At 37.0% G+C, this 27,003-nt stretch overlaps 1 protein-coding gene across 5 annotated transcripts in view; it reads left to right on the top strand.

Annotated features, from left to right (window-relative positions):
• Positions 1-609: 609 nt before the first annotated feature.
• Aebp2 (AE binding protein 2) overlaps positions 610-27,003 on the top strand; it is a 209,881-nt gene continuing 183,487 nt past the window's right edge. For 3 of the 5 annotated variants that reach the window (XM_048787267.1, XM_048787268.1, XM_015498215.2), the window contains exons 1-2: positions 673-1,060; positions 20,152-20,359. In XM_048787267.1, the coding sequence (XP_048643224.1) occupies positions 1,017-1,060; positions 20,152-20,359 (252 nt within the window). In that variant the 5' untranslated portion in view covers positions 673-1,016. Of the gene's footprint in view, positions 1,061-1,082; positions 1,409-20,151; positions 20,360-27,003 lie in introns of those variants that run through there. The other 2 variants (XM_048787270.1, XM_048787269.1) reach the window with 2 other exon arrangements.

Consider the following 27,003-nt stretch of genomic DNA (forward strand, 5'->3'; position numbering starts at 1 on the left):
TTCAATCCCTGTTACAGATAGATGAAATTAACAAATTGGGAAAGAATGCAGATGTCACTTTAAACTTTACAAAACTGTTTTAGGGGGCTCATGAACTGAAAAACTTCAAGACCTTGAACCAAGGATGTTGGCTTCCAGTTTGTGATCTCTCCATCCCTTGGGATACTCAAACACACATTAGATTAAAACCTGTGGCACTCTGTTGCACACGTGGACTTAATATCTTGCATTGTAATTCTTATTTTGTTCATTTTAATTGCCTTTCCTCGCAGAATGTAAGCTTTCAGAAGGCCAGGCACTTGTTCGATTGCTGGCTCTGCGCCTGCACTCCCCAAACACCCCCTGAATGAATGACTTAATCGTGAGAACTCGGAGGGCGGTTAAAATCCCCAGCCAGCTTTCGGCCGCGAGGGCTGGAAGGGCGTGGGAAGGCCGGGAGGAAACTCTTGAGCACTCTGTGGGGCCCGGCGGGGGTTCGGGCGCAGAACTCGCCGCGGGGGAGGTGCCCTCTAGTGCCGCCGCGCAGGCGCGCAGCCTTCTCCGCGTGAGTGCGCGCAGTCGCGCGCCTGTCCCCGCGCGGGCTCCGTAGCGCGTGTGCAGGCTGACGCAGCTCGCGAGCCCTCCTCCTGCTCTGCAGCGGCGGCAGCGGAGTTTTGGGCGTTTGGGAGGGGGCGAGGGAGCGAGAGTCGAGAGAGGGAGGCGGTGGCGGCGGGGAGGAGGAGGAGGAGGAGCTGGCGCCGCCATGGCCGCCGCTATCANGAGAGCCTGGTGGGCAGCAGCGGCGCGAGTAGCAGCGACGAGACGCGCTCGCTGAGCCCCGGCGCCGCAGCAGCAGCAGCGGGGATGGGGACGGCAAGGAGGGCCTGGAGGAGCCCAAGGGACCGCGGGGCAGCCAGGGCGGCGGCGGGGGCGGCAGCAGTAGTAGCAGCGTCGTCTCTAGCGGCGGCGACGAAGGCTACGGGACCGGGGGAGGCGGAAGCAGCGCGACCTCCGGGGGCCGGCGAGGCAGCCTGGAGATGTCGGACGGGGAACCTCTGAGCCGCATGGACTCGGAAGACAGGTCAGTGCACCGAAGCGTTTCCCTATTCCCTTCCTCTTCTCGAACTCCCGGACCCCTCACAGGGACCAAGGGGACTTTTTGCCGTGATCTCCCCAGCTCCCCGAATTCTCGGCCCCTCCCCCAGGCTCTCAACTCGGAAATCCCTGGCCGCCGCCGCGCCCCTCTCGGATAGCGGCTTCCAACTCTCAAACCATTCCCCCCCAACTCTCCTTTCCCCGCCCTCTTTCCCCTCGGCTCTGCACTCCTTTCGGACCTAAGGACTGCTCTAACTTCGGAGACAATCCCCAAACAGGCCCAGACCCTCTGGCGGAGCAGAAGAGGGCCTTGATGTACACCTCGGTACACAAGGTTAGCTTCATCCAACCGTGTTCGTGAACACTTGTCAGAACTATAATTGACAAGTGTTTTCCAATATGGCTGGTCTCGCTTGGATTTAACAGAACTTCCTTGTCCAGGGAGGAGACCCCAACTATCACTTTTTTCTACTTTAAAAAAAAAAGACAATTGTTTTATATTTAATCATTACCACCAAAATTCCATATTTGTACTCAGTAATGCGGTCTCCAACGAGATTTTAATCTGTCCTAATTGTTTTCTGATCAAATCTGGGAGAAAGTTGAAAACACAAAAATCATTGTGGAAAAGAATAGTGAATTAATAGCCTTTTAAAATAACTTTGCTCAATCAAAGAGAGTTGAAGTGGTAACAAAATGTATTCATGAAGGTAAAACAGTATGTAGCTTAAAATCTTTATTACCTGGTAGTATTTCACCATGAGAGTCATGGTTTAATTGATAATATTTAAAGTCGTGTGTTGGTGAGGTCTCCAATTAGTATTTTTCTAAAGCTCGTTAGAAGTAACTGGAGATTGACAAAAAAGCATCCCCCATTTTCCTCCCCCAGGATATTTAAGAAATTTGTTCTAATAGTATGTGCTTCCGTTATTATCTCTTTGGAATACTTAATATTTTAAGTAGTGTGTTTTTAATGTATTTTAAAAAGAAGAATGAAATCATGCATATTCTGCTTCTAAAGTATGTTAGCATTTATTTTGACTATCTGCTAATGTTTTAATGAACAATAGAATTTTAAAAAGTTGATAGTGATTTTAATTTAAAAGTTTAATTCTGAAGTTTTAGGAATTCTGATTGTTAACTGATAAAAATGAACTCCGTATAGTTAATGCTCCAAGGACTTCAAGAATTGGAATATTTTGAAAATCTAATATTAAATTATTTTTGACATTTTAATACTTAGTTAACAAGATACCTTTATATAGAATAAAATAAATGGTTTAAACCTTAAGAAAGGTTTTGAACTGTATAGGCACGGAGATAGACAGGAAGGAGAACATCAGAAAATTAAAAATTGATGTGAACTCCAGAATGAAGCATGTGCTATTTATCATTTTACTATTTATATTTTTCATTGATAGCACCACACATTTGAAAGTTGACTTTATGCTATCGGCATCCAATGGTGGTTTTTCTGTTTACCTAGAATAGATAATGTGACAGATGTTTGCCTTGCACTGCAGTTTAAATGTCTCCACCTCTTCTTCAAAACTATGGTACAAGATAGGTAATATTTTGACTTCCATTTAACAGATGAAGAAGCAGTTTGTGTGTATGGCATGGAAATGATAGAGCTGAATCTGAACAAAGGTTCTCAAGTTCAGTGTCTCCACTTCAGGAGAGTTATAATAAATCACCTTAAATAACAAGTGGTATGTTTCAGTTTTGTTTTAATTAACATCTACCTATTAACGTCACTTCAGGAGATAATGAATTATATATATTGGTCAAGTGAAATTTTGGTTTCACTTGATATTTATTAGATATTTATTTGAATTTCTGATTTTTATACCTTATCTCAGAGTAAGGAGTAAAATTGGTGTTCCAAGTCAAAAAAAGGATTAAAACTCGATAACCAAACATAATTTACTTTAATGCTTAAATACTAGAGACTGCAAAATATTATAGTTTTATTACTTCATGGTGGTAGATTTTTACTTGTATGAGAAAACCTATGTAGTGAAACTGGACTGTGGTCTTTATATTCTGAAATAACCTCCTTGTTAATTTTGAAAGTTTTTTTGTTTTCAGAGTTATTTAAATTTGGGAAGGATTCGTAATTCTTACAAATTATACTTCAGATCACACAACTCTATGTGGATATCATAGGTTGATTTCATGGTAATCTTTTGTAATTGGTGGAAGAGTATAGTAGTATTAAAGTACTTTTAAAATATTGGAGCACTCCTGTGACAGCAATTCTATTATCATTAGAACCTTGTTTATATTGGAATATCTATTCTGTTTTTCTGTTGTTTTGAAATTATATTATACTTTTTTTATCTGATGTGCTTTAGGCTGTTGAAATTTGTTAAATATTTTTGTTGGTGCTTTTTATTTTTATTATTTATTGGTACTGGGAATTGAACAGAGGGGTTACTTTACTAGTGAGCTACACCCTCTAGCCCTTTTTACTTTTTAATTTTGAGGCAGAGTATTGATAAGTTGCTGATGGTCTGACTTATTTGCTAAGGTTGGCCTTGAACTTGCAATCTTCCTTCCTCCTTCAGCCTACCAAGTGACAGACTACAGGTGTGCTGGTTTATTTAAGAGAATTAAAACCAAGACTAGAGTTTGTGACCTGAGATGTCATTTACAAACATGTATTGAAAGTATTGAGTAATGAAAAGTGACTAATTTATAAAATGATTAAACGACACTTGATACAAAAAATATTGACTATTTTTCCTAGGGAAAGTTATTTAAAGCCAGTGATAAATTTACAAACATGTTTATTTTGGATTGAAAATCTAAAGTTGATATATAATATTACTTATGTAATGCAGATAATAGAATTTTCTTCAGGGGGTATATTTAGCTGTGTGACCCCACTAAAACTTAGCTATTCTTTTACTTTGAATCTAAACTTTAGGTACTTTTAAAAAGTTAACTAAGATAACTTATGATACTAAGATAACTTTGAAAAAATTATTTTTAATACATCATTTCCTTTTTCTCATTTCTGTTTTCTAATATCTGTTTTATAAAAACATTTAGGAGAGGGGCTGGGGATGTGGCTCAAGCGGTAGCGCGCTTGCCAGGCATGCGCGAGGCGCTGGGTTCGATCCTCAGCACCACATAAAAATAAAATAAAGATGTTGTGTCCACTGAAAACTAAAAAATAAATATTAAAAAATTCTCTCTCTCAAAAAAAAAAACATTTAGGGGAAAAAATCAATTTAGGAAACATTTGTTGAGTGAATCATCCAAATAGTAATTAAATGCCACACTTGTACTGAATATGTATTGATACTAAAAAGATAATGCCAAAGCAGAGCATGGTGGTGCATGCCTGTAGTCTCAGCTGCTAGGGAGGCTGAGGCAGAAAGATTGCAAGTTTGAGGTCAGCCTGGGCAACTTAAGACCTTGTCTGAAAAAATAACAAGGTCTGTAGATACGTAGCTCAGTGGTAGAGTGCTCCTGGGTTCAATCCCCAGTACTTGGGGGTTAGGTGGGGGAAGATGAGAAAACAGGAGACATGGTCTCAGTTTCAAGTAGTAAATTAACTTTTTAAAATAGAATTTTAAACATAAAATACCCGTGAACTTATTAAAGTACTTGCTGTTGAATTAGATTTATGAAAGTACTGCTCTTAGCTTCTTATATATATGGTTAATTTGACAACAGCCTATCTTTTGTGGTGGTTGTTGTTTTTTCTTCCTCCAGTATAAGCCATGACTTACTTTGAAAAAGCTAAATTGGCCTGGCCTGGTGGTACATGACTATAATCCTGGTGACTCAGAAGGCTGAGCAGGAGGATCACAAGTTCTAGTCCTGCTTGGACAACTTAGTGACACCTGTCTCAAACAAATAAAAAGGGCTGGGGATGTAGTTAGAGGCATAGCACCCTGCGTTTAATCACTAATACTACAAAAAAAAAAAAATAAATAAAAACCTTAAGATAACTTTCAATTATCAGTCTTTCTGAGTAATCCAGATGTAAAGTGGAAGATGCATACATAAGCATTGGGAATTAATAAGAAAGGGTATATTTAGTATAGAATTAACAGTCATCAAAGGACATAGGCCTTTATCATTTTATGGGTCAGAGTTTGGAACTCCTAGCCCTACAGGTTGCAAATTTTGAGATATAGCTTGCTTGGACATTAGGAAAATTTGTTTATATAGTCCAGTATCCCAGTAAGATGATTAGGAGGGCTGGGGGGTATAGCTCAGGTGGTAGAGTGCTTACCTTGCATGCATAAGGCCCCAGGTTCAATCCCCAGCACCAATAATTTTTAAAAGATTGCTGTAACATTCACCTACCCCAAATATGTCATCGCCTTCTCCCAACAANCCCCTCCCACTGCTGGGATTAAAGGCGTGTACCACTGTGCCTGGCTGAATTAAATTTTATTTTGAGACAGGGTCTGGCTAAATTTCCCAGGCTGCCCTCAAACTTGTGATCCTCCTGTTTCAGCCTCTCATAGAGGTGGGATTACAGTTATGTATCTACTACACTCAGCACCCTCTTTTATTTTGATGAAACAGGAAAAAGAGCTTCTAATATTTCTTAGTTTTCATTGGTGACATGTTGTTGCTTTCAGTTAAGTAAGATTTGGCAGTGTTAAAATGAAACAAGGACAATAAAACCCCCACAGATTTCAATAGTGTACTTATATGGAGAGGTCTAAGGAACTTAAAAAAAAAAAACAATAAACAATGACTGTTTTGTTGGGTCAGTTAGGAAGTCCTGTATGTAGGCTAGGTTGCTACCAAACACAGGTATTACTATGTTTAGAATGCTTCCCACTTCATCCATCTTGCCTATTGGAGTTAGATTTTTAATCCAGGTAGATTTTTCTGTAGCTCCTAGCAGAAAACTTCCTTACATCCAATGTGAACAGATTTCATTCCTTGCCTATTGTTTAATGCTGGGTAACAAATTTCCCCATAATTTAGCAACTTGAAGGCTTATTCTTATAAGGTTGCAGCAAAGGTATTGGTAGCACTGCAGTGAGATAGGAAGTATCATCAAAGGTGGCTCACTTATGTAGCTCTTGAGCAGAAGGCTCAACATTTTACTAGCTCAACATCTCCATAGGGCTGTTTGTGTAGCCATTTCTCCCAAGTGAGTTGATAAAGAACGAGAAGGAAGCCATAGTGATCTTTTATGACCCAAATATATCTGCTCATGTTTGTGTATTTTCACTTAGCAGGTTAGCTTTTTTTCTTTTTACGTATAGTTTCTGATGAATTTCTTCAAAAATTTTGACATAACCCTTTATAGCCCATCAAATTTCTGCAATGAATGTTCTCCTGGCCTTAAACTTGGCTTTTCCTTTTAAAGTAGTGGGAATCGAACCTAGGGCTTCACACATGCTAGCTAAGTGGTCTTTCATGAGCTATATCTCCATCCCTGTTTACTTTGTATTTTGAGACAAGATCGTGCTAAGTTTCCCAGGTTGGCCTCAAACCTGCAATCTTCCTGCCTCAGTCTCCCTAAGTGCTGGGATTACATGTGTGTGCCACCACCTGCATTATTAAAGTGTTTCTGAGGTACTAGTGACATCATTTCTGTTAAAAGAATCTTGTGAGCTTGGAACAGTGGCATTCACCTGTAATGCCAGCACCTTAGCAGTCTGAGGATAGAGGATTGCAAGTTTGAGGCTAGCATGGGCAACTTAGTGTCTCAAAAAGGAGTGGGAATGTAATGTAGCCCATTGATAGGGTGCCCCTGGGTTTATCCTCAGTACAAAAAGAGGAAGAAAAAAAAATCCTGTGAACTGTTCTATAGAACCATGTTATCTGAATGCTTGCTTAGTCTTTCCTGTTGAATGACATTTTTGAAGTCGGGACAGTTTTGCTCATTTAGGTTTCTGTAGTACCTAATAATACCTTGGATATGGTGAATCCTCAAATACCACTAGCAATAAATTGAAATGCCAACAATCGGATTTGCTTATTTACTATCTTTAATAACTTCTGATGTCTCATTTTGTAAAAGAGGGGCACACAGGGCTGGAGTTGCGGCTCAGTGGTGGAGTGTTGCCTAGCATGCATGAGGCACTGGGTTTGATCCCCAGCACCACATAAAAAAATAAAAATAAACGTAAACAAAAAATCATTCTCAGCCTAAAGAGAAAAGCCATAAAAAAGGTGTGTGTGTGGGGGGCACACTTGTAATCCCTGCTATTCAGGAGGCTGAGGCAGGAGGATTCTAAGTTTGAGGTAAGCCTGTGCAATTGAATCCCTGTCTCAAATAAAATTAAAAATAAAAAATCAAAGGGGGACAATACTAGTTCCTAGCCTGTAAGATTGTTAGGTGGATTACTTGTAAAATATTAGCGAAATAATTAAGGGTTCACTATCTGATAGGCATTTTTTTCTACAGATGTGCGTAGAATTCCCACTATGTGGGCTGGGACTATAGCTCAGTGGCAGAGCGCTTGCCTATCATGTGTGAGGCACTGGATTTGATCCTTAGCATTGTATACAAATAAATAAAATAATTATTTAAAAAAATCCCCATTATGTGCCAGATACTACATCTGTGCCAGATGCTGGAAGTAAAGCAGTGAACAAAACCAAATCCTGACTTCATGAGTGTAGGAGACAAGATTCTGCACAAATGAACTGTGTTAGTAATGATTATTATTGTTTGCATTTGAATGAATTACTGTTATGAAATAGTGTAAGATTTGTAATACCAAAAAAGAGTGCTGTATCAAGCATTAAATGTATGGCAAATATTTGCAAAGCAGTACTGCAAAAACTTGGAAAGTGCTATGGTAGATTAAAGTATTTCATCATAAAAATCTATATTTTAATCTAGCTTTCTTTTAACATTTATTTATTTATTTTATGGTGCTGGGGAATGAACCAAGGGCCTTGTGCATTCGAGGCAAGCATTCAACCATCTGTGGGGGGGAAAAACAATTTGAGATAGGGTGTTAGTCTGTTGCCAGCAAATTTGTCTTTGGGCCTCACCCGGTCTTGCCTTGTTTAATCAATTTTCTGTAATGTAACTGCATTCTAATGGATCTGAAATGCCTCATAGTATATTTTAATTTTAGTAATTTTTAATATGAAACTAGTATGCATTGATTGTAAAGGCTTTGGAATATGGAATATGTTTTGCTGTTATGGGGATGTACAGTGATTTAACTATATGTTGAGTTTATGATGTGTTTGTGTTTTGGGTTGTGTGTGTGTGCCAGTATTTGAACCCAAGACCTCAAACATGCTAAGCATGTTTCCTATCACGAGCTACATTCCTAGCCTTAAATTCATTTTTGTAACCCAGTCACAGAAGTTTGCGTTTGTGAATGTAGTTTTTATACTAGCCTTAGAACAAAAGTGACAGTTTTGGATGGGTGATGACATGATGCTTGGATGTTTAAGAGATTATTCCTTGACCACTTAACTGATGGTTAGCATTGTACCCTATTAAGCGATAATAAAAAGATACCATGATACTTTCTTAGATGCTTAGTTTTTAATGAGAATGTTAAAGAGATGATTGCATTATTTTCTGTTTTTCTCTTGTAAATTGTCACAGTGCATTAAAACTAGAGTTGGAGAGTATTGTATAGTCAGTAACTGAAGATTTGGTTAACTGGTGAGGCCCTGGTTTGGACTCCCAGCAGTACAATGAAAAAAAATTGTTGGGAGAAGGCGATGACATATTTGGGTTAGGTGAATGTTACAGCAATCTTTTAAAAATTATTGGTGCTGGGGATTGAACTAGAGCTTTGTGCATGCTAGGCAGGCTTTCTACTGCTGAGCTACAGATCCAGCCAGGTTTAAATGAATGTTGAAGAGAGAATTTGAGAAAGCCTAATTGAAACATGGAGGCAGGAATGAACCTAGCACGTTCAGGAGACTTGCTGCCTAGATCTGAGGATCCATACTAGATGTAGGATATAATAATTAATGACTACAGAGGACCTTTTATACCTACACCATTTTGCACATCTTTCTTAGTACAGGTTTGTGAATCACATAATTTTGCCTCTTCCCAACTTCCAATCAGGTCTTATCTTGAACATTCTGTCTGATTCTTTGTGAGTTGTTATGTCAGCAGATGAATTCTTCAATGTCTCTGTTAAATTTGAGTAATTGTTTGCTGATTTGTGCACTCCCTGAGTATGGGGCTATGTCTGTCTTAATCAGTGCTCTCTCTGTTGCACCTTGCACAGAGTTTGACGTATGTTTTATATATTTTTGAATAGATTTTGGAGGAATGAGGAAAGTTATGTGTTATAAGACAATATGTGGCAAAGGTAGAGAAGGACAGTTTAGAATCTGGGAGAAATTAGGAGGTGGTCAGATAAGTACATGTGTGAACTGAAGAGAGTTAAGATAGAATATGAGGGGAAAAACTAGTTCTCTTGATAGGCCATGACAAGAATCAGTTATTATTTCTGAATGAAAACTTTTTTAGCAGGGCAAGGTGATACCTGCCTGTAAGCCTAGCTGCTTAGGAGGGTAAGGCAGGAGGAACATAGATTCAAAGGCCATCTCAGGCAATTTAGGGAGAACATGTCTCAAAATAAAATTAAAAAGGCTGGAGATGTAACTCAATAGTAGAGTACTTGCTTTGTATGTTGGAAGCCCTGGTTTTAATCCCCAGTACTATACCCACCCCCAGAAAAGTCTTCAGTGTTTTACTCTTAGGATTAAATGAGATGCATATGTAAAGGGCCCAGGACTCTATTTAATTCAGAGAGGTTATTTCATTTCTCATACAGAGAGAGATGGTGGAAGGAATATGCAATGAGAATAAATGATCAGTGTTGCTATCTTGGCTTAGTAAATACTAGGTACTTCCTGAAGGAACTTTGGCAAGTGATTCTGTGTCTCTGAACGTCAGATGGATCCTTTTTCTTAAATATGAGGGCTTTTAAATTTAATTTTTTTGGTGGTGCTGGGGATTGAACCCACGGCCTTGGGTGTCCTAGCCAAGCACTCTACCAGCTGAACTATATCCCCAGCCCGATCAGTATGAGGATTTTGACACAATGGTTTAAAGTAATTTGGTGTACAGTTGTGAGGATTCTGCTGTAGACTTGGCAAGTACTCCAACTGAAATCAAACAAATATATTATATATCCTTTAGACAAACCCAGAATATTGACTAGTTTAACTTTGCTTGTGTCGAGGCTATCAGGGATCCTTTTTTTGGTACCAGGGATTGAACACAGGGACACTTGATCACTGAGCCACATCCCTAGCCCTATTTTGTATTTTATTTAGAGACAGGGTCTCATTAAGTTGCTTAGTGCCTTGCTTTTGCTGAGCCTGGCTTTGAATTTGTGATCCTCCTGTCTCAGCCTCCTGAGCCACTGGGATTACAGGTATGTGCCACCATGCCCAGCCAGGGATATTTTTACCCCCCCCCTTTTTTTTTTAAATGATGCTGGGGATCAGCCTCAGGGTCTTGAGCATTTGAGGTAAGCTCTCTACCACTGAGTCTCACCTGCAACCCTCAAGGATACTTTCCAAAGGTTTTTCTGAGTTCAAAAGTTGCCATATTTTTATTTCATATATTTCGTGTTGTACTGAAATACTCATTCTTGTCTCCTTGGCTGTAATTTTCTTTTTTTTTCCCTGCAATGCTGGGGGTTGAGAAAAGGACCTTGTGCACACTAGGAAAGCCCTCTACCACTGAGCCTGTTGTCATATCTTCAAGATGAAAGATTAGAGACTGCACAGTGGCACATACCTATAATCTCAGTTACTTCAGAGGCTGAGGCAGGTGAACTGAAGTTTGAGGCTAGCCTGGGCAACTCAGAACCTGCCTCAAGAAAAAGCCTGGAGATGTAGCTCAGTGGCTCAGTGGTAGAACACCCTTGGAGTCAATCCCCAGTACCAAAAAAATTTTTTTCTTTTCCTTTTTTTTTTTTGAGACAGGGTCTTGCTCAATTGCCAGACTGTCCTTGAATTTTAGATCCTCCTGAGTAGCTGGCATTACAGGTGTGCACTACCAGGCCTTTTTTTTTTTAAAAAAAAAACAAATGGCATCCCCCTGTGTTGTTCAGGCTTACCCCAAACTCATGGGCTAATGCAGTCTGCCTCAGCCTTCTGAGAAGTTGGAACCACAGTTGTGTGCAAATGTGCCTGGCTAAGTCTTTTTATCTTTATGCTTTCAGAACTCAACTACCACACTTAATAATAAGCTGTTCCTATTTTGTAACTCAGTAATAGGTTGAATTGAATTGAATGTGGATGTACCAGATGCATATTTCTTTTTTCTGTCTTCGTTAGTGGGGCTACATGAAACAAGAAGGTAACCATTCTTGCATACTGTAAGTGCCTCATATAATTGGAATCATATGCTGTTGTTCTTTTTGTGACTGACTTATTTTCATGTAGCATAATATACTCAAGGTTCATCCATGTTATAGCATTTGTCAGAATTTGTTTTTTTATTTTTAATTTTGTGATGCTGGGGATTGAACCTAGGGCCTCATACCTGCTATGTAAGTGCTTTCCAATGAGCTACATCCCCAGCCCTTTTTTATTTTTTATTTTTTTACACAATACATTTATTTATTTATTTATTTTTATGTGGTGCTGAGGATCGAACCAAGGGCCTCACATGCGCTGGGTAAGCGCTCTGCCGCTGAGCTACAACCCCAGCCCCTATTTTTTTTTTTTTTTTTTTTGAGACTGGATTTTGCGAAGTTCATGAGGCTGACCTGGAATTTATGATTCTACTGCCTTAGCATTCTAGATAGCTGGGATTATTGGTGTGCCTGGCAGAATTTCCTTTTTAAGATTGAGTAATATTCCATTGCATGATTGAGAGTGGTGTTCCTTTGTATGTATCATGCTTTGTTATTTACCCATTCTTTTTTTGTGTGTGTGTGTGTATGTGTGTGGTACTGGGAATTAAATCCAAGGCACCCTACCACTGAGCTATATCCCCAGGCCTTTTTATTTTTCATATTTTGAGGCAGGGTCTTGCTTAGTTGCAGATGCTGGCTTGGAGCTTGGAATCCTTATGCCTCAGGTGTGTGCAATCACACCTAGCTGAGAATAGTTAGTTGTGTGTGTGTGTGTGTGTGTGTGTGTGAGAGAGAGAGAGAGAGAGAGAGAGAGAGAGATGAACTCAGGTGTGCTTTACCCCTGGTTGAATCCTAAGTCCTTCTTATTTTTTTATTTTGAGCCATGGTCTTTGCTGAGTTGCCAAGGCTGGTGTTGAACTTGTGATCCTCTCTGCTGGAGTTACAGGTGTGCCACTGTGACCGGCTGACAAAACTTTTTTTTTTTTTTTAATGTTTTAAACTCATCTTGGAAGTTAGTCATTTGAACATCTTTTGAAGTGTTGGGCACTGCTGTACTCATTCTGGTAATTAGCATGTATTTGAAAATCATCTGGAAAAATCATTCTATTGATTTAAAAAAAACTAAATGTGACTGTTTCCTTATGAAGTAAGAGTAAGAGGTCATTATGTATTTTGTAATTGTGTTGAAGTAGGATGTTTTTACTATTGTCTTTTACAAGATAATTGCTTTGCTTGCTGATCTCAAGCTAGATGAAAAATATGGGTGGAGTGATCTTTAAGCGCAATAGGCTTGAGAAGAGAAACACATTTAAAGTAATGTGCACAGTGCATAGTGGTGATGAAAGACTGTAGCCTCCTTGTTTTCCATAGATTATATTTCATCATTGTTGCATAAAGTCCCTTTTGGCTAATTTAGTGAATGCTGCTGGGTCTTGGGGAGAAAAATCTTTTGTCTTTATCCAGAGAAATAATTGTGGGGATAGAGAGTAGTCTTTTTCTTGATTAGAAAAATCCATTTTAGCTTTTTAAATTACAGTGATAATAGCTCGTAATTATAATAGTAGTAGTAGTAGTAGTAGTAATAATAATATTATTATCTTGGATTTAGCTAATGATTTTTAGTGTGCCTCTAATTAATTTTTTTATTATTATGTCACTATGACGAAGCCATATATTTTACTTACCTTAAAAGTCCTACTTAAATTTGTCACTAAGAACCATGAGCATCCACTGTGTGCGAGTTGCAAGCTAGATCTGGAAGTTTTCTTTAAAGGAGAGTTTTATAGCTAATTCACAGTACAAATTAATTGGATCAAAGAGAGCAGAATTCATTCTACCTTAGGTGAGTAGGAAGGGCCTTAGGGAAATTTGACTTATTTATAACACACATATGTATAACACATACAGTAAAATAGGCACTTGTCTATACTTTTCTTCCTAATTGTTTCTGAGGAAGGACCTGATTTATAACACTGTAGCAGTTTAGAAAGCAAATCCTCACAGCCTTACAGAAATCTGATGGTCTAAATGATTTTATCTTGTTTAAAATCAGTGTCTATAACTATTTGTCTTTGATAAAAGAAAAAGTAAATTGACTATATCTTTGTCCCTGGAATGAATATTAGTAGATGTGTTTTATGTTGACATTGTTAGGTTCACATCTGTTTCAGTGGCCTAGTTTCTTAATTAGGGACAATATCTACCTGAGAACAGTGTTACTTGTTGTGTCTAAATTTGAATTAATTTTTTAATGGAACTAATTGATTTGCAGAAACTAAATTAAAAAAAATTTTTTTTTTTCCTCATACCAGGTACTGACCTTGGTGTTCTACGGAGATTTTTATTTTTTTCCTTTGAGACAGAGTCTTGCAAAATGGCCAATCTTGGCTTTGAAGTGGGGTTTCTCCTTTCTCAGCCTCTGGAGTCACTGGAATTATTGGCGTTTGCCCCACCACTTCTGCTCCAGAAACTTAAATTTGTTAGTTTATCTTATAAGTAAAACTATCTGCCGAAAACAAGTCAAATTATATATACATGTTAAATATTTTGTGTGTCTATGCTAATGACATGTAAAACTAAAATATTTGTGTTGTATGCATAGTAAATGAATCAGTGTCAGTAATTTTGGTGTATGTTATAGGCTATATCTCATTTCTTCCTTTTTTTTATTTGCAGTAATGGGAATTGATTAGGGTCTTTCTATTTATTTTATTTTTTTTAAAGAGAGAGAGAATTTTTTAATATTTATTTTTTAGTTATCAGCAGACACAACATCTTTGTTTGTATGTGGTGTTGAGGATCGAACCCGGGTCGCATGCATGCCAGGCGAGCGCGCTACCGCTTGAGCCACATCCCCAGCCCTAGGGTCTTTCTAATGTTAGGCGAATGCTCTATCACTGAGCTTTGTCCTAGCCCTTTTAATTTTATCTCAAGATAGGGTTTTGCTGAGTTGCTCAAGCTGGCCTCAAACTTGTGATCCTCCTGCCTAGCCTCTTGAGTGGCTGGAATTACAGGCATGCACCACCTTACCTGGCTTATTTATTTCTTCTCTTTTAGTGGAACTGAGGATTGAATTCAGGGGCATTCTACCACTGATTTATACAGCCCTTTTTATTTTGAGACAGGGTGATGTAAGTTGTCCATACTGGCCTTGAACTTGTAATCATCTTGTCTCATCGAATTTTTCAAATGTAAATAACGTATTCAAATTTTTCCTTTGAATATATAGCAATGTGTTAAATTTTTTGACATTAACTCTTGTACTTGTTTAGGGCAAGTCACATACTTTTTGTGTCTTAGCTTCTCTAAAAGATGAAGATACTTATTATTTGTGGATTGTCATTGAGTACACTAATATGTGTAAAGCATTTTTCTACTTAATGGCTATATGACAGCCTATCCTAACATTCAGTGGTTTAAAACAGCTATTATTTTGCCTGTGAATCTGCAATCTGAGCATGGCTCGGTAGTTAGCTCTGTTGCTCTTCTTCTTGTCAACTTGTAAAGCAACTTAAAGGCTGGGTACTGGAATCCTCAAAGCTCACTGGCTTTCTTTATGTGTCTATCACAAACTGGTGCCTGTGCTCGAAACACCCACACATCAGGGACTGGAATAGTGGAATTTCTCAAGGCTTCTTGCTCTCTGCCTATGTTCTTCACAGATTCTCCTCTGCGTGGTGGCTTTAGAGGAACCTGGTTATTTACTTGATAGTTCAGGTCTTTAAGCTCTGTGTCTCAAGAGATAGAAGCAGACTATATTTCCTTTTATGACCTAGTCTTGGAATTCTGGCAGTACCACTTCTGTAGTAGTTTCAGACCTGCTCATATTTAAGGGTGATAACATAGACCCTATCTCTTGACACCACATTTTAAGGAGTAGGATGAGAAATCTTGTTATGAGTTTTTTTGGAAAATACAACCTGACACAAGCACATAGAATAATGCAGAACACATAGTAAATGCTCAATAAGTGTTGTTAGCTGTTATGAAAAGTAGAAAGAGAGTGACTTTTGTGATATAGGTTTCAATATAGTGAATTGTATAATCCCTTTTTTCATGAAGAGAAATTCATGAGTATCAGGTAGAGTGTTGATTTTCTTGTAAAATCAAACTGGTTGAGGTTTAGCTTTTTGTTTTTTGGTACCAGGGATTGAACTCAGGGGCACTCAACCACTGAACCACATCCTCAGCCCTATTTTGTATTTTATTTAGAGACAGGATCTCACTGAGTTGCTAAGTGCCTCGCCATTGCTGAGGCTGGCTTTGAACTCCTGATTCTCCTGATCAGTCTCCCAAGCCGAGCACCATGTGCCAGGCTGAGGCTTAGCTTTTAATCCCTTTGTCAGACTTACAGTAGGTACCAGGGCACATAATATAGTCTGCTCCAACAAAAAGTTGAGAAATGTATAATATCAGGTATACAGCTTCAGATTTCCAAGATATAGGGTATTCTCAAATGCTTTGCATTGTTTTTGAATTTTTACCTTCAATATGAGTATCAGTATAGGAGAGATATACAGTATTTCTAGTAACAACTAAGGATTTTATTTATAGATGAAAGGAATATCACCTATAGCCAAATAGTAGTTTACCTTGCTATTCCATTAAATTATGAGTCCTATGTATGGTTCTGATGCTATTTATCTAAATTTGATACATATGTTTTAAAAAGCTATGTGTGTGTCTTGGTGTGTGTGTGTGTGTGTGTGTGTGTGTGTGTATAATTTTTTTTTGCGGTATTGTGACTCTAGCCCAGAGATATTCTAGCACTGAGCTATATCTGTATCGCCATCTTTTTTATTTAAGTACTGTTATGCTTTTTAAAAAATATATATTTTTTTAGTTGTACATAGACACAGTGCCCTTATTTTATTTATTTATTTTTATGTGGTGATGAGGATTGAACCCAGTGCCTTGCTAGACAACCACTCTACGGCTGAGCCACAACCCAAGCACTATCCCCATCCCTTTTTAAAATTTTTATTATTTATTTGTTTGTTTAGGTGCTGGTGATTGAACACATGCACTCCACCACTGAGCTATATCTCCAGCACTTTTTTTTAAATTATAATTTTTTAAGATGTCATCTCAATAAATTGCCCACACTGGACTTGAACTTGGAATCCTGGTTTAGCCTTCTGTAGATGAAATTATATACATGTGCCATAGTGCCCACTGATGTACTCTTTCAAATGAATGTTATCACACACAAACTGACTAAACAATGCTTAGTGTTCATAGTTCTTTCAACTTTTTTTTCTTTTTGGTAAGGTTCCCTTTTTGTGGAAATAAAAAAAGTATGTTAAACACTCTATAGATAGTTCTGTTGTTGATGGTTGATGGTTGTCTCACAAGTGTATGAGTTTCTCTTACCTTATTTGCCCAATTAAAAACAATGATTTGGCTTTGTTTTCAACTAACTTTTTAATAAAAGCAGTATGGGTTAGATGGTTAAAAATGACATATACAGTGAAGGGTAAGTTTCTCTCCTGTAGCCTTCCTTTTCATTCCACAAGTGTCTACTGTGGTTTGTGTATCTTCAAGAGGCCTTTAGAGGATAGTTCTGTGTATATCTTACTTCATCCATTTAGGTATGCAAATTGGAACTTTATTATCCTGCATGTGTGTGTGTGTGTGTGTGTGTGTGTGTGTTACTTAACTATAGTTTGGGGATTGTTCCACCATAATTTGTTGAGGTTTATTACTGTTCCTGCGATTGTTTATAAATTGGGTATGATTGATCACTTGAAACTATAAATATTTACCTTTGGAGTTAAATTAGTATAATCATGTAAATAAATGCTTTATAGTTGATATTTTAACTTAGAGAAAGCAAGTGGTAAGGAAAAAGGCAGCTATATTAGGGTTAAGGACCTGGTGAAACTTGACATTTCTAGTGGTTAAAATATGTACTTTGATATTTAAAAAAAACCCCTGTATCCACAGTTTATTTGTTCAACATCAAACAATGTGAAAATTCAGATACTGAAGAGCTGATCATATTTGAGAGTGGTTTTACCCCCCCCCCCCTTTTTTTTTTTGGTGGTTCTGGGTATTGAACCCAGGGGCATGCTTATCACATAGCTATAGCCCTTTTGATTTTTTGGTTTTGAGACAGGTTGTCATTAAAGTGCTCAGACTGGCTTCCAAGTTTCGATCCTCCTCCTTCAGCCTCTGGTGTAGCTGGGGTTACAGGCATGTGCCACTTTATCTGGCCACATTTGGAAGTTTTTGAAGCCTTAGGAGTTGAAATTTAGAATCTATATTAATTGGCAGGAAGTCAGCCAGATTAATTTAAATACTAGAATATTCTTTAAGGGGAAATTTGAGGTTGTATATAAATATATATTTTTTTTTGGTTACTGATGCTACATCCCCAGCCCTTTTTATTTTTTATTTTGAGACTGGGTCTTGCTAAATGGATTAGGGCCCCAGTCTCCCAAGTGATTGGGATTACAGGAGTGGCTGGGATTATAGGTGTGTGTTATCTACCATTCCTGTCTTGAGATATATTTTATATCTAAAGCATTCTGCACAAACATTTTCACTAACTTTTTTTTTGGTTTTTGGTACCAGAGATTAAATCCAGTAGCGCTTAAGCACTGAGCCACATCCCCAGGCCTTTTTGTTTTTTACTTAGAGTCTGGGGTCTCGCTGAGTTGCTTAGGGCCTCAATAAATTGCTGGCTTTGAACTTGGAATCTTCCTGCCTTAGCCTTCTGAGCTGCTGGGATTATAAGCGTGCGCCCTGGCTACTTTTGCTGATTTTAAAAATGTGTATTTTTGGTGTTAAGTAATTATAAAGATCACATAATGAATTAATACAATTCATATTGTTAATTTTTTAAGGTATGAATCAATAATGTTATATTGGTATATAGTTGATTGAATGTTCTTTTTAGAAAGTATATGCTGAAATAATTGTGATTGAAGTGTAACTTTGAAATGATTCCAAAAAACACTACATTTAGCAAATAGGGCAAAATATTCATTGGTTTCAGATGCAGAAGCACTGTGTGTCTTTGAAATTTTCCATAATAAGATGTTGCAGGGAGGGTAGCATACCCCCTAAAAAGTTAATAAAAAAGCTGGGTGTGATGCATACATGTAGTCCCAATACTCAGGGGCTGAGGTGGAGTTCAAGGCCAGCCTGAGATTCATAATGAGACCTCATCTGAAAGGTTAATATAGTCACAATTACTATTTTTTTTGTGGTACTTAAAATTGAAACTAGGAGTGCTTAATTACTGAATTACACCCCCAGCATTTTAATTAATTAATTAATTGTGTGTGTGTGGGGGGGTAGTGGGGAATTAAACCTAGGGGCTTTCTACCACTAAGCTATATTCCCAACCCTTAAATGTAGAAGGTTTTTTTTTTTTTTTTTTTTTTTTTTTTGCACCAGAGATGGAATCTAAGGGCGCTTAACCACTAAGCTACATTCCTAGCCCTTTTCCTTTTTTATTTTGAAACAGGGTCTCACTAGGTTGCTTGTAACTTTGCTAAAGTTGCTGAGGCTAGCTTTGAACCTTTGTCATTCTGCCTCAGCTTCCTGAGCCACTAGGATTAGAGGTCTGTGCCACCACGCCTGGCCTTTATATAGAATTTTAATCAGGTCTTATTAAGTTGACATTGCTTGCCTGTATCTTGTGATCTTCCCGATACAGCCTGGTATTTCTTAAATTACAAGCAGATGCACAGCTTTTGGTGAATTTAGTCTGCAAACTAATTAATTTACCAGTTAATTCTTGTGTCATTGAAGCTACTTTTATGTAGTTTTATTTATAGGAAAGATAATAAGAAATTTAATTACCTTTAAAAATATTTATTAATTTTTCTTTTATGGTGCTGGGTTTTGAACCCAGGGCCTCACACATGCCAGGTAAATGCTTCACCTCTGAGTTTCATCCCTAGCTCTATATTGCTTTTAAAATGAAGGCTCAAGTGTGGTACATTTTAGTAGTGTGAAATTTTGAGTATTTTGACCATGCTTAGTATGTAATTGTTTTAGTAAATAAGACAATTACTAATATGCAGTATTTTATTAAATAAGACATAAAAAGGATTGATCGGCATTTTCAATCTTTTTATTAGATAGAGATGATTAACTATTAAAAAAAATAGTTAAAATAAGCCTGGGCAACATGATGAAAATCCATCTTAAAAAACAAAAAGAATAAAAGTTATTTATTTGGACTTTAGTAAAACCAAGATCTTGAATTAACTGTGTTCAGGGCCTCTCAGCTGCTAGGAAAGCTCTCTACTACTGAGTTAACTGGCCCCTACTATTTTATTTAGAAGGGGAAGTACTGCAAAATTTCCCAACTCTTTTGAGTTGGAAAGAGGTAAGATGTGATAGCAGTTAGTTTCATATTGATGAATAGAAGTAAACATTTCAGGTCATCAAAATGGTTTTCAGACCTGTGAAGTTAATGCTTTGATTCTGAATTATTTATAGCTAGAAAGAGTTACTGTCTTGTGCTTCTTAAGACCAGGGAATCAATGAAATGGGACAAAGCTCTGTGTGTGGGCCTGTTTTCTGTAGTATAGTATTGGGGCAGTTCTTATCTGTCAAAGTTGCTTGAGGTGCTGTTGTGTTTCTGCTTCTATTTGTACTTTTACTTCCAAGTAAATAATTTTCAAAATGTTGCTGTTTTCTAATAGAGAATGTGGTTAGTATGCTTTATTTGTGTGGAGCACAATGTGGTGGTAATCTTGATTAAATATTTATAAAATCATGTTAGTGAATTTCTAGGAATAACACAGCCTTTTTTCTTCTTTTGTAGCATAAGCAGTACTATAATGGATGTAGACAGCACAATTTCCAGTGGGCGTTCAACTCCAGCAATGATGAACGGACAAGGAAGCACTACTTCTTCAAGCAAAAATATTGCCTATAATTGTTGTTGGGACCAGTGCCAGGCTTGCTTCAACTCTAGCCCAGATCTGGCAGATCACATCCGTTCCATACATGTAGATGGTCAGCGAGGAGGGGTTGGTTTTGACATTTCTTTTTTTTTTTCCAACTCCCTGTTTTCATTAGTTTTATTAATTTGTAATTGCTAGTTAGACCTTTTCCTTCCCCTCCCCCCCAAAAGTAATTTAGGATTATTTTTACATAGGCTTTATTTTTTCAGATGATTATTTTTCTTTAGTTACTACCCCCATCTACTTGATAGAATCAAATGAAAATAGGATATATTACATATTGGATTTTAGTTTGCTTCTAGGTATGTTATTTTGAAGAATTTAGACTTTTAAAAAATGTATGGAAATATTATAAATGAATATATTTCAAGGTTCTAATGTTTTGAGTTGAAAACACTTAGGAATTGGCATTGCCCTGGATTTCCCTTGTTAGAGGGTTCTAGATTAACCTTGTTGCTGAAATCAACTAGAGAGACTATTGGTACTAGAATTAGTATATGCAATTCTATTTAATGACAACCTGAACTCATTTTTCATAGATAAGAATTGATTATCTGTTCCAGGTCTTGTCAGAACTCATTTAGATAGAAAGTTCTGACTAGTCATTATTGACCTATACATTTTCAGGTATACATTTAATTGTGTCAGCTCATGAAATTTCACGTTAATGGGTAGTGAATAAAGAACTAAGCAAATTAGATGAGTTAAAATGTAATGGACTCGAATATTTATAATTATTTTTAGTTTTTGTTTTGATTACTGGGTGTTGAACCCAAGGGTGCTTTACCACTGAGCTACAGCTTCAGTCTTTTTTATTTATTTTGAAACAGGGTCTTGCTAAGTTGCCCAGGCTGGCCCTGAACTTGTTCGTGATTTTCTTGCCTCAGCCTCCATTGCTGGTGTGCATCACTGTGCCCAGCTTATTTTCAGCTTTGCCTAGGTTTGTCTTGAACAGTTATACTTACTACATATTCTAGAAACTAATGTTACATCGTAAGTACAGATAATTTATTAGGCCATTTATCTATCAGCCTGCCATTACCGTTGAGGTACACTGTTGCTGAAGTGATTAAAATCATCACAGTTTAAGTGAGTAGGCAACTGTTTGCAAGATTGTATTGATACTTAGATTATAGTACTGAAATATAAAAAAAACATACAGCTGTGACTGTGGACGTAGGTCAGTAGTTGAGCTCTTGACTAGTATGGGTGAGGTCCTGGGTTCAGTCCTTAGTACCCTCCAAAACCAAAAATACAACCATATGAACACATTTGAGATTTAAGAAATTCTCATCCCTGTTACAATATAATAATGTACCAGAAATCTTTTGTTTACTCAAATGTGAGACATAAATACATTTGTTTTCTTAAATTTAGAATATCTGAGTAAGTCAAATTTTGTACTTTCATATGATCTTTTAATGAAACTGTATCCATATTATGGTATTTTCATTGTTAAAGCCAGTTTGTTGGTTATTCCTTATTCAACATATTTAGAGTGAAGTGTCTTACCAGTTTAGTTTCCTTGCTACTATTAAAAAAAAAACCCTGTCTTTTGTGAACCAATGCTTGATGTGACTTGGTATGTGCTGCTTTTGAGACTTGGCAGATGCTTTTTTGTCACTTAGCAACTGTCTTGTCACTTATATACTATATATGGGATCACAAATTATGTAAAAAGATCCCTGGGCTTCTCTTAGGTGTGGGAGAATTTCACATTTCTAAGTCTTGGATCCTACAGATTGAGTTGGCACACATCCTTAACAGATTGTTTTCAGTCCTTTACAAATTTGTAGGAAAAATGCAGTAACAAACTGACTTTTCTAATTTTCTAAAGTAGAAGTATTATGTAATCACCTGCAATTACATGTACCTTATTGATATTATAGAACTAGTTATGAAATCCTGATATTTCTATTATAAATATAATTTTATTGAAATTAAAATTCCCCATGTAATTTCTTGAGCCCTTATTAAAATATTTCTTTATTACTAATGATTTCTTAGCTGATTTTAGTAGTAAAGCTGTTTTGACCAAATAAATGATTCTTGATATTTCAAAGACATTAATTTCTTCATTATAAAGATAAAAGATGAAAGAAACATACACATTTTCTACATACCACTCACTGGTGTAGAGAATTTCATACTTAGTACTGCTATAAAAGACACAAGAGAAATCCTGAACTGATTTGTAATTTGAAGTTGGGTCTTGTGTTTTGAAGTATAGTTGGTGGATTGAATTTTTTTTTTTTAAATGGCCTCCTTGAAGATAACTTGAAAAAACTTTTTATTAACCATTTTAAGTGTGTAGTTCAGTGACATTAAGTAAATTCATTGTGCAACCATCACTAACTACCTGTCTCTAGAACTTTTTCATCATCATCTCAAACTGAAGTCAATAACCATTAATCAAACTCATTCTCTTCTGGCAACAGTCCCTGGTAACTACTACTGAACTTTCTGTTTCTATGAATTTGACTTGTTCTTCATACATCATCTAACTAAAAACATTTAATTTATGACTTAATTGTTTTCTTACTCTTTTTTTTTTGTCCTAAGTGTTAAATTGTCATCATGGAATAGAAACAATGAGGAAAAAATTTGTTACTCTAGAAGATTTTATGTTCCTAATTATTGAAACATGACAGTTTTGCTGGAGCAGTAAGTTAGGCAAGATCTAAGTATCGTATTCCTCTTCTTCTCATTCCACTGTAATCCTTACCGTAGGAAAAACAAAAAAACAAAACCATCCTTTAATAGCTTAGGACCCCCACACCCCCAGGTACTTATGTTGCTCTGTACCTGTAGACTTAAATTGGGTTTGGAGGCAGAAGTCAAGTGCAGTTTAGATTATCTTGACCATTTTATATATCAGAGTGGATTGATGGACATTTAACCATTAAACACCAAATTATAAATATTTTGTGTAAAGGAAGGAGAATGAAACTACATATTTATGTTGTAGTTTTGTAGAATAATACTAGAAGAGTTCACAAGACTACTAAAAGTAGTTATATATGTAGGGGGTAAAGGATATGAGAATAAAAAAAAAAAAAACNTTTTTTTTTTTTTTTTTTTTTTTTTTTTTTTTAGTGTTTGCTGTTAAACCCAGAACCTCTCCCATGCTAGGTAAGTGCTGTACCACTGAGCTGTATCCCTGTCCCTTCTTTAAAATTTTGAATCAGGGTCTCATTACTACCCACATTCAGCAAATTATGCATATTCTTATACACATGAGAATGCTTTCTACAATTAAAAAATAAGTAACCAAGCTATGCACATTGGCACACACCTATAATTTTAGCTACTCAGGAGCCTGAGGCAGGAGCTTTACAGGTTTGAGACCAGCCTGGGCAATTTATTGAGACCCTATCTCAAAATTTAAAACAAAAGGGACTGGGGATGCAGCTTAGTGGTAGAGCACTGCTGGGTTCAGTCCCCAGTATCACAAAATAAATAAGCAAAAATGAATAAATAAATTCCTTTTATTGAGCTCCCCAAACCAGACCTTGAACTATTTTACAAATCAAATTTCAAACTTTACTGTTTTATATACCTAAGTCTTGTTGGGAGCTTCATCTTCGATTAAGTATGAAGTCCATTCATGTACTGTTCTTTCTGCCTTAACTTAACTACTTCTCACATTAAAAAGAATTGCTATGTCAAAGGATGGTGGTGGTGGGGAATTATCAGAAAGAAATCAGCTTTCTTATGTAGGATTTGTGTTTAGTTTGTTTACTGTTGTGAATATTCTTGGGTATGTTTTGGAGTGATGGGATAATAGGGTATTTGAAGATTAATGTAGCCTGACACTGTTATATCTTATAAAATTTCTATGTTGAATTTGTGGGAGGGTTTCTAGTATTCTAAGTAAGTTAAGTAAGTCTTAGGAGGTTTTTTTTTTTGTTGTTGTTGTTATTTTGTTTGTGGTCCTGGGAATCAAATCTAGGATCATAGCACATGCTGTGCAAGTTCTCTACCACTGAACTACTTCCCTAACCTGGTCATTTTGAGTTTTGATTACCAACTAGGCATATCCTAAATACAACATAAAATGGGTCATATCTTTTATAAGAAATGAGAAATAGTTTAGTCTTAGGACTAGATTTTTTGTTTTTTTGGTGCTGGGGATTGAATCTAGGGCCTTGTGTATGTGAGGTAAATACTGTACCAACTGAGCTATATCACCAGCCCCTAGATTTTTTATTTTTTTTTCACTGCTGAGTTATATCCCCAACTTTGTTTTTTTTTAATACTGGGGTATTGAACCCAGGGGTGCTTTGCCACTGAGCTACATCCCCATTCCTTTTTAGTTTTTTTGAGACAAGTTCTTTCTAAGTTGATGAGGGTCTCATTAAGTTGCTGAGACTGGCCTCGAACTTGGGATCCTCCTGCTTCAGCCTCTTTAGTCATTGGGTTAATAGGCATTCACCACCATGCCTGACTACCCCAGCCCTCTTTAATTTCTATTTTTTAAATTTTAATTTTAAGGTTTTTTTTTTTTAGTTGTTGATGAACACAATACCTCTATTTATTTACTTATTTATTTGTAAGTGGTGCTGAGGATCAAACCCAGCGCCTCACATGTGATAGGCAGGTGCTCTACCACTAAGCTACAACTTAAGCACCACTTTCTAATTTTTATTTTGAGACATGATCTTGCCAGGTTGCTCAGGCTGGCCTTGAATTTGCCATCCTCCTGCCTCACCCTCCTGAGAAGCTGGAATCAAGAGGTGTATACCACTGCTTTGCTGGCATTTTTAAAGAGCAAACAGACATACTAATTGGATCCACAGTGTATTTTATTTTTTTATGTTTACATCTTGTAAAAGAATGAAGTTCTTGCTGGGTGCCTTGGCACACACTTGTAATCCCAGCAACTCAGGAGCCTGAGGCAGGAGGGTTGCGAATCCAAATTCAGCCTCAGCAATTTAGTTAGGCCCTAAGCAACTCCGTGAGACCCTGTTTCTAATAAAATTTTAAAAAGGGCTTAACCACCAAGCCACTCCCCAGCACTTTTTTTTTTTTTTAGAGATGGGGTCTCACTGAATTACTTAGGCCCTCGCTAAGTTGCTGAGGCTGTCTTTGAATTGAAATCTTCCTGCCTCTGCCTCCTGAGCCACTAGGATTACTGATGTGTACCACCACGCTTGGCTGGATTACACAAATCTCTGTCATGAGAGAGTAGATTGTGTACTTCTGCCTAAATATTCTAATTAAATATGATCCATTTAAAAATATGAGCCATTTTAAAATATGATCCATGATGAATTATATTCTTTTTTAAAAAATATTTATTTTTTAGTTGTAGGTGGACACAATACCTTTATTTTATTTTTATGTTCTGCTAAGGATTGAACACAGTGCCTCATGTGTGCTAGGTACTGAACTATAACCCCAACACTGAATTCTTGAACCATATTCCTTCCTTTTGAAAAAAATTTTTTTAATTTTTGTTTTTTAGTTGTAGACAGACACAATACCTTTATTTTGTTTATTTATTTTTATGCGGTGCTGAGGATTGAACCCAGGGCCTTACACATGGAGGCAAGCGCTCTACTGCTGAGCCACAACCCCACCCCTCCTTTTAAAATTTTTATTTATTTATTTGATTCTGGAGGAGTCATATCCAGGGCCTTAGCCTTGCTAGATAAGCACTGTACTACTGAGTTACATCCCTAGCCCTTTTTTATTTTATTTTGAGACAGGGTATCATTAAGTTGTCCAGATTGTCCTCAAACTTCCATTCGTCCTGTACTAGCCTTCTGAGTAGCTGGGATTATAGACTTGGCTCCTTTCAAATTTGGATTGAATTCTGTTGTATTTGGTTTTCAGGTTAATTTTTACAGTAGAAGCATTTCTAAAAATAAAGTCCCCCCCCCCCAATTGTGCATCTACAAAGTCTCAGGTTTGAAGAAGACCCTGTTATCAGATTTTGGACTGCTTTTATCAAGGGACCTTTCTAACATAGGTTAGGAAAGGAAATTTTGCTTCTGAAGTTTGGTGGTTTTTTGTAGATACCTTATTGCTGGTGGTGTGTCAAGACCATCTTTGTGGAAGCTTAGTGTTCCCCCACCAATTATTTTTAAAGTATTTTCTCAAATGCAGCTAAACATCATTAACTTTGGTTTCTTTATACATGTCACTTTCTATAAAATTTATTAAACTGAAGGTTTCAAATCTGAAGTTTGCTTTAGTAGTGTTACTAGACATAATTGCATGTGGAGTCTAGACCATACCTACTTCTAATAAAGGCTGTACCTAAAGTTCTTATGTGGTCTGCCATTGCTTCCAGTTTGCTGCTAGGGGAAGAGTTATAAGTAAAAAACTGTTGTTGTTTTTTTTCCCCAAATGTAGTAGTTGGGTTATTATAAATAGAGGCAGTGTTTATATGAAAGCAGCTATAAGTCCTACATTTTTTGAATAGGGGTCACTTAAGAGTTATATCAATAGAATTCTTCACTGTTAAAAAATGGTTACAAAAATGATGTAAAAGTTTCCCTAATACTTTAAGGGATTTTCAAGTATGTGGTATCAATTGTGAGAAGAAAAAATATTTTTGGAGGAGGGGGGATTTTTATTTTTTATTTTGCTAAGTTATTGAGGCTATCCTCAAACTTGTAATCCTTCTGCCTCAGGCTCATGAATTGCTGGGGTTACAGGTTTGCACCACCACACCTGGCACTTGAACACTACCACACCTGGCA

The sequence above is a fragment of the Marmota marmota genome, unplaced genomic scaffold (assembly GCF_001458135.2).
Source record: "Marmota marmota marmota unplaced genomic scaffold, marMar, whole genome shotgun sequence".
Lineage (NCBI taxonomy): Eukaryota > Metazoa > Chordata > Mammalia > Rodentia > Sciuridae > Marmota > Marmota marmota.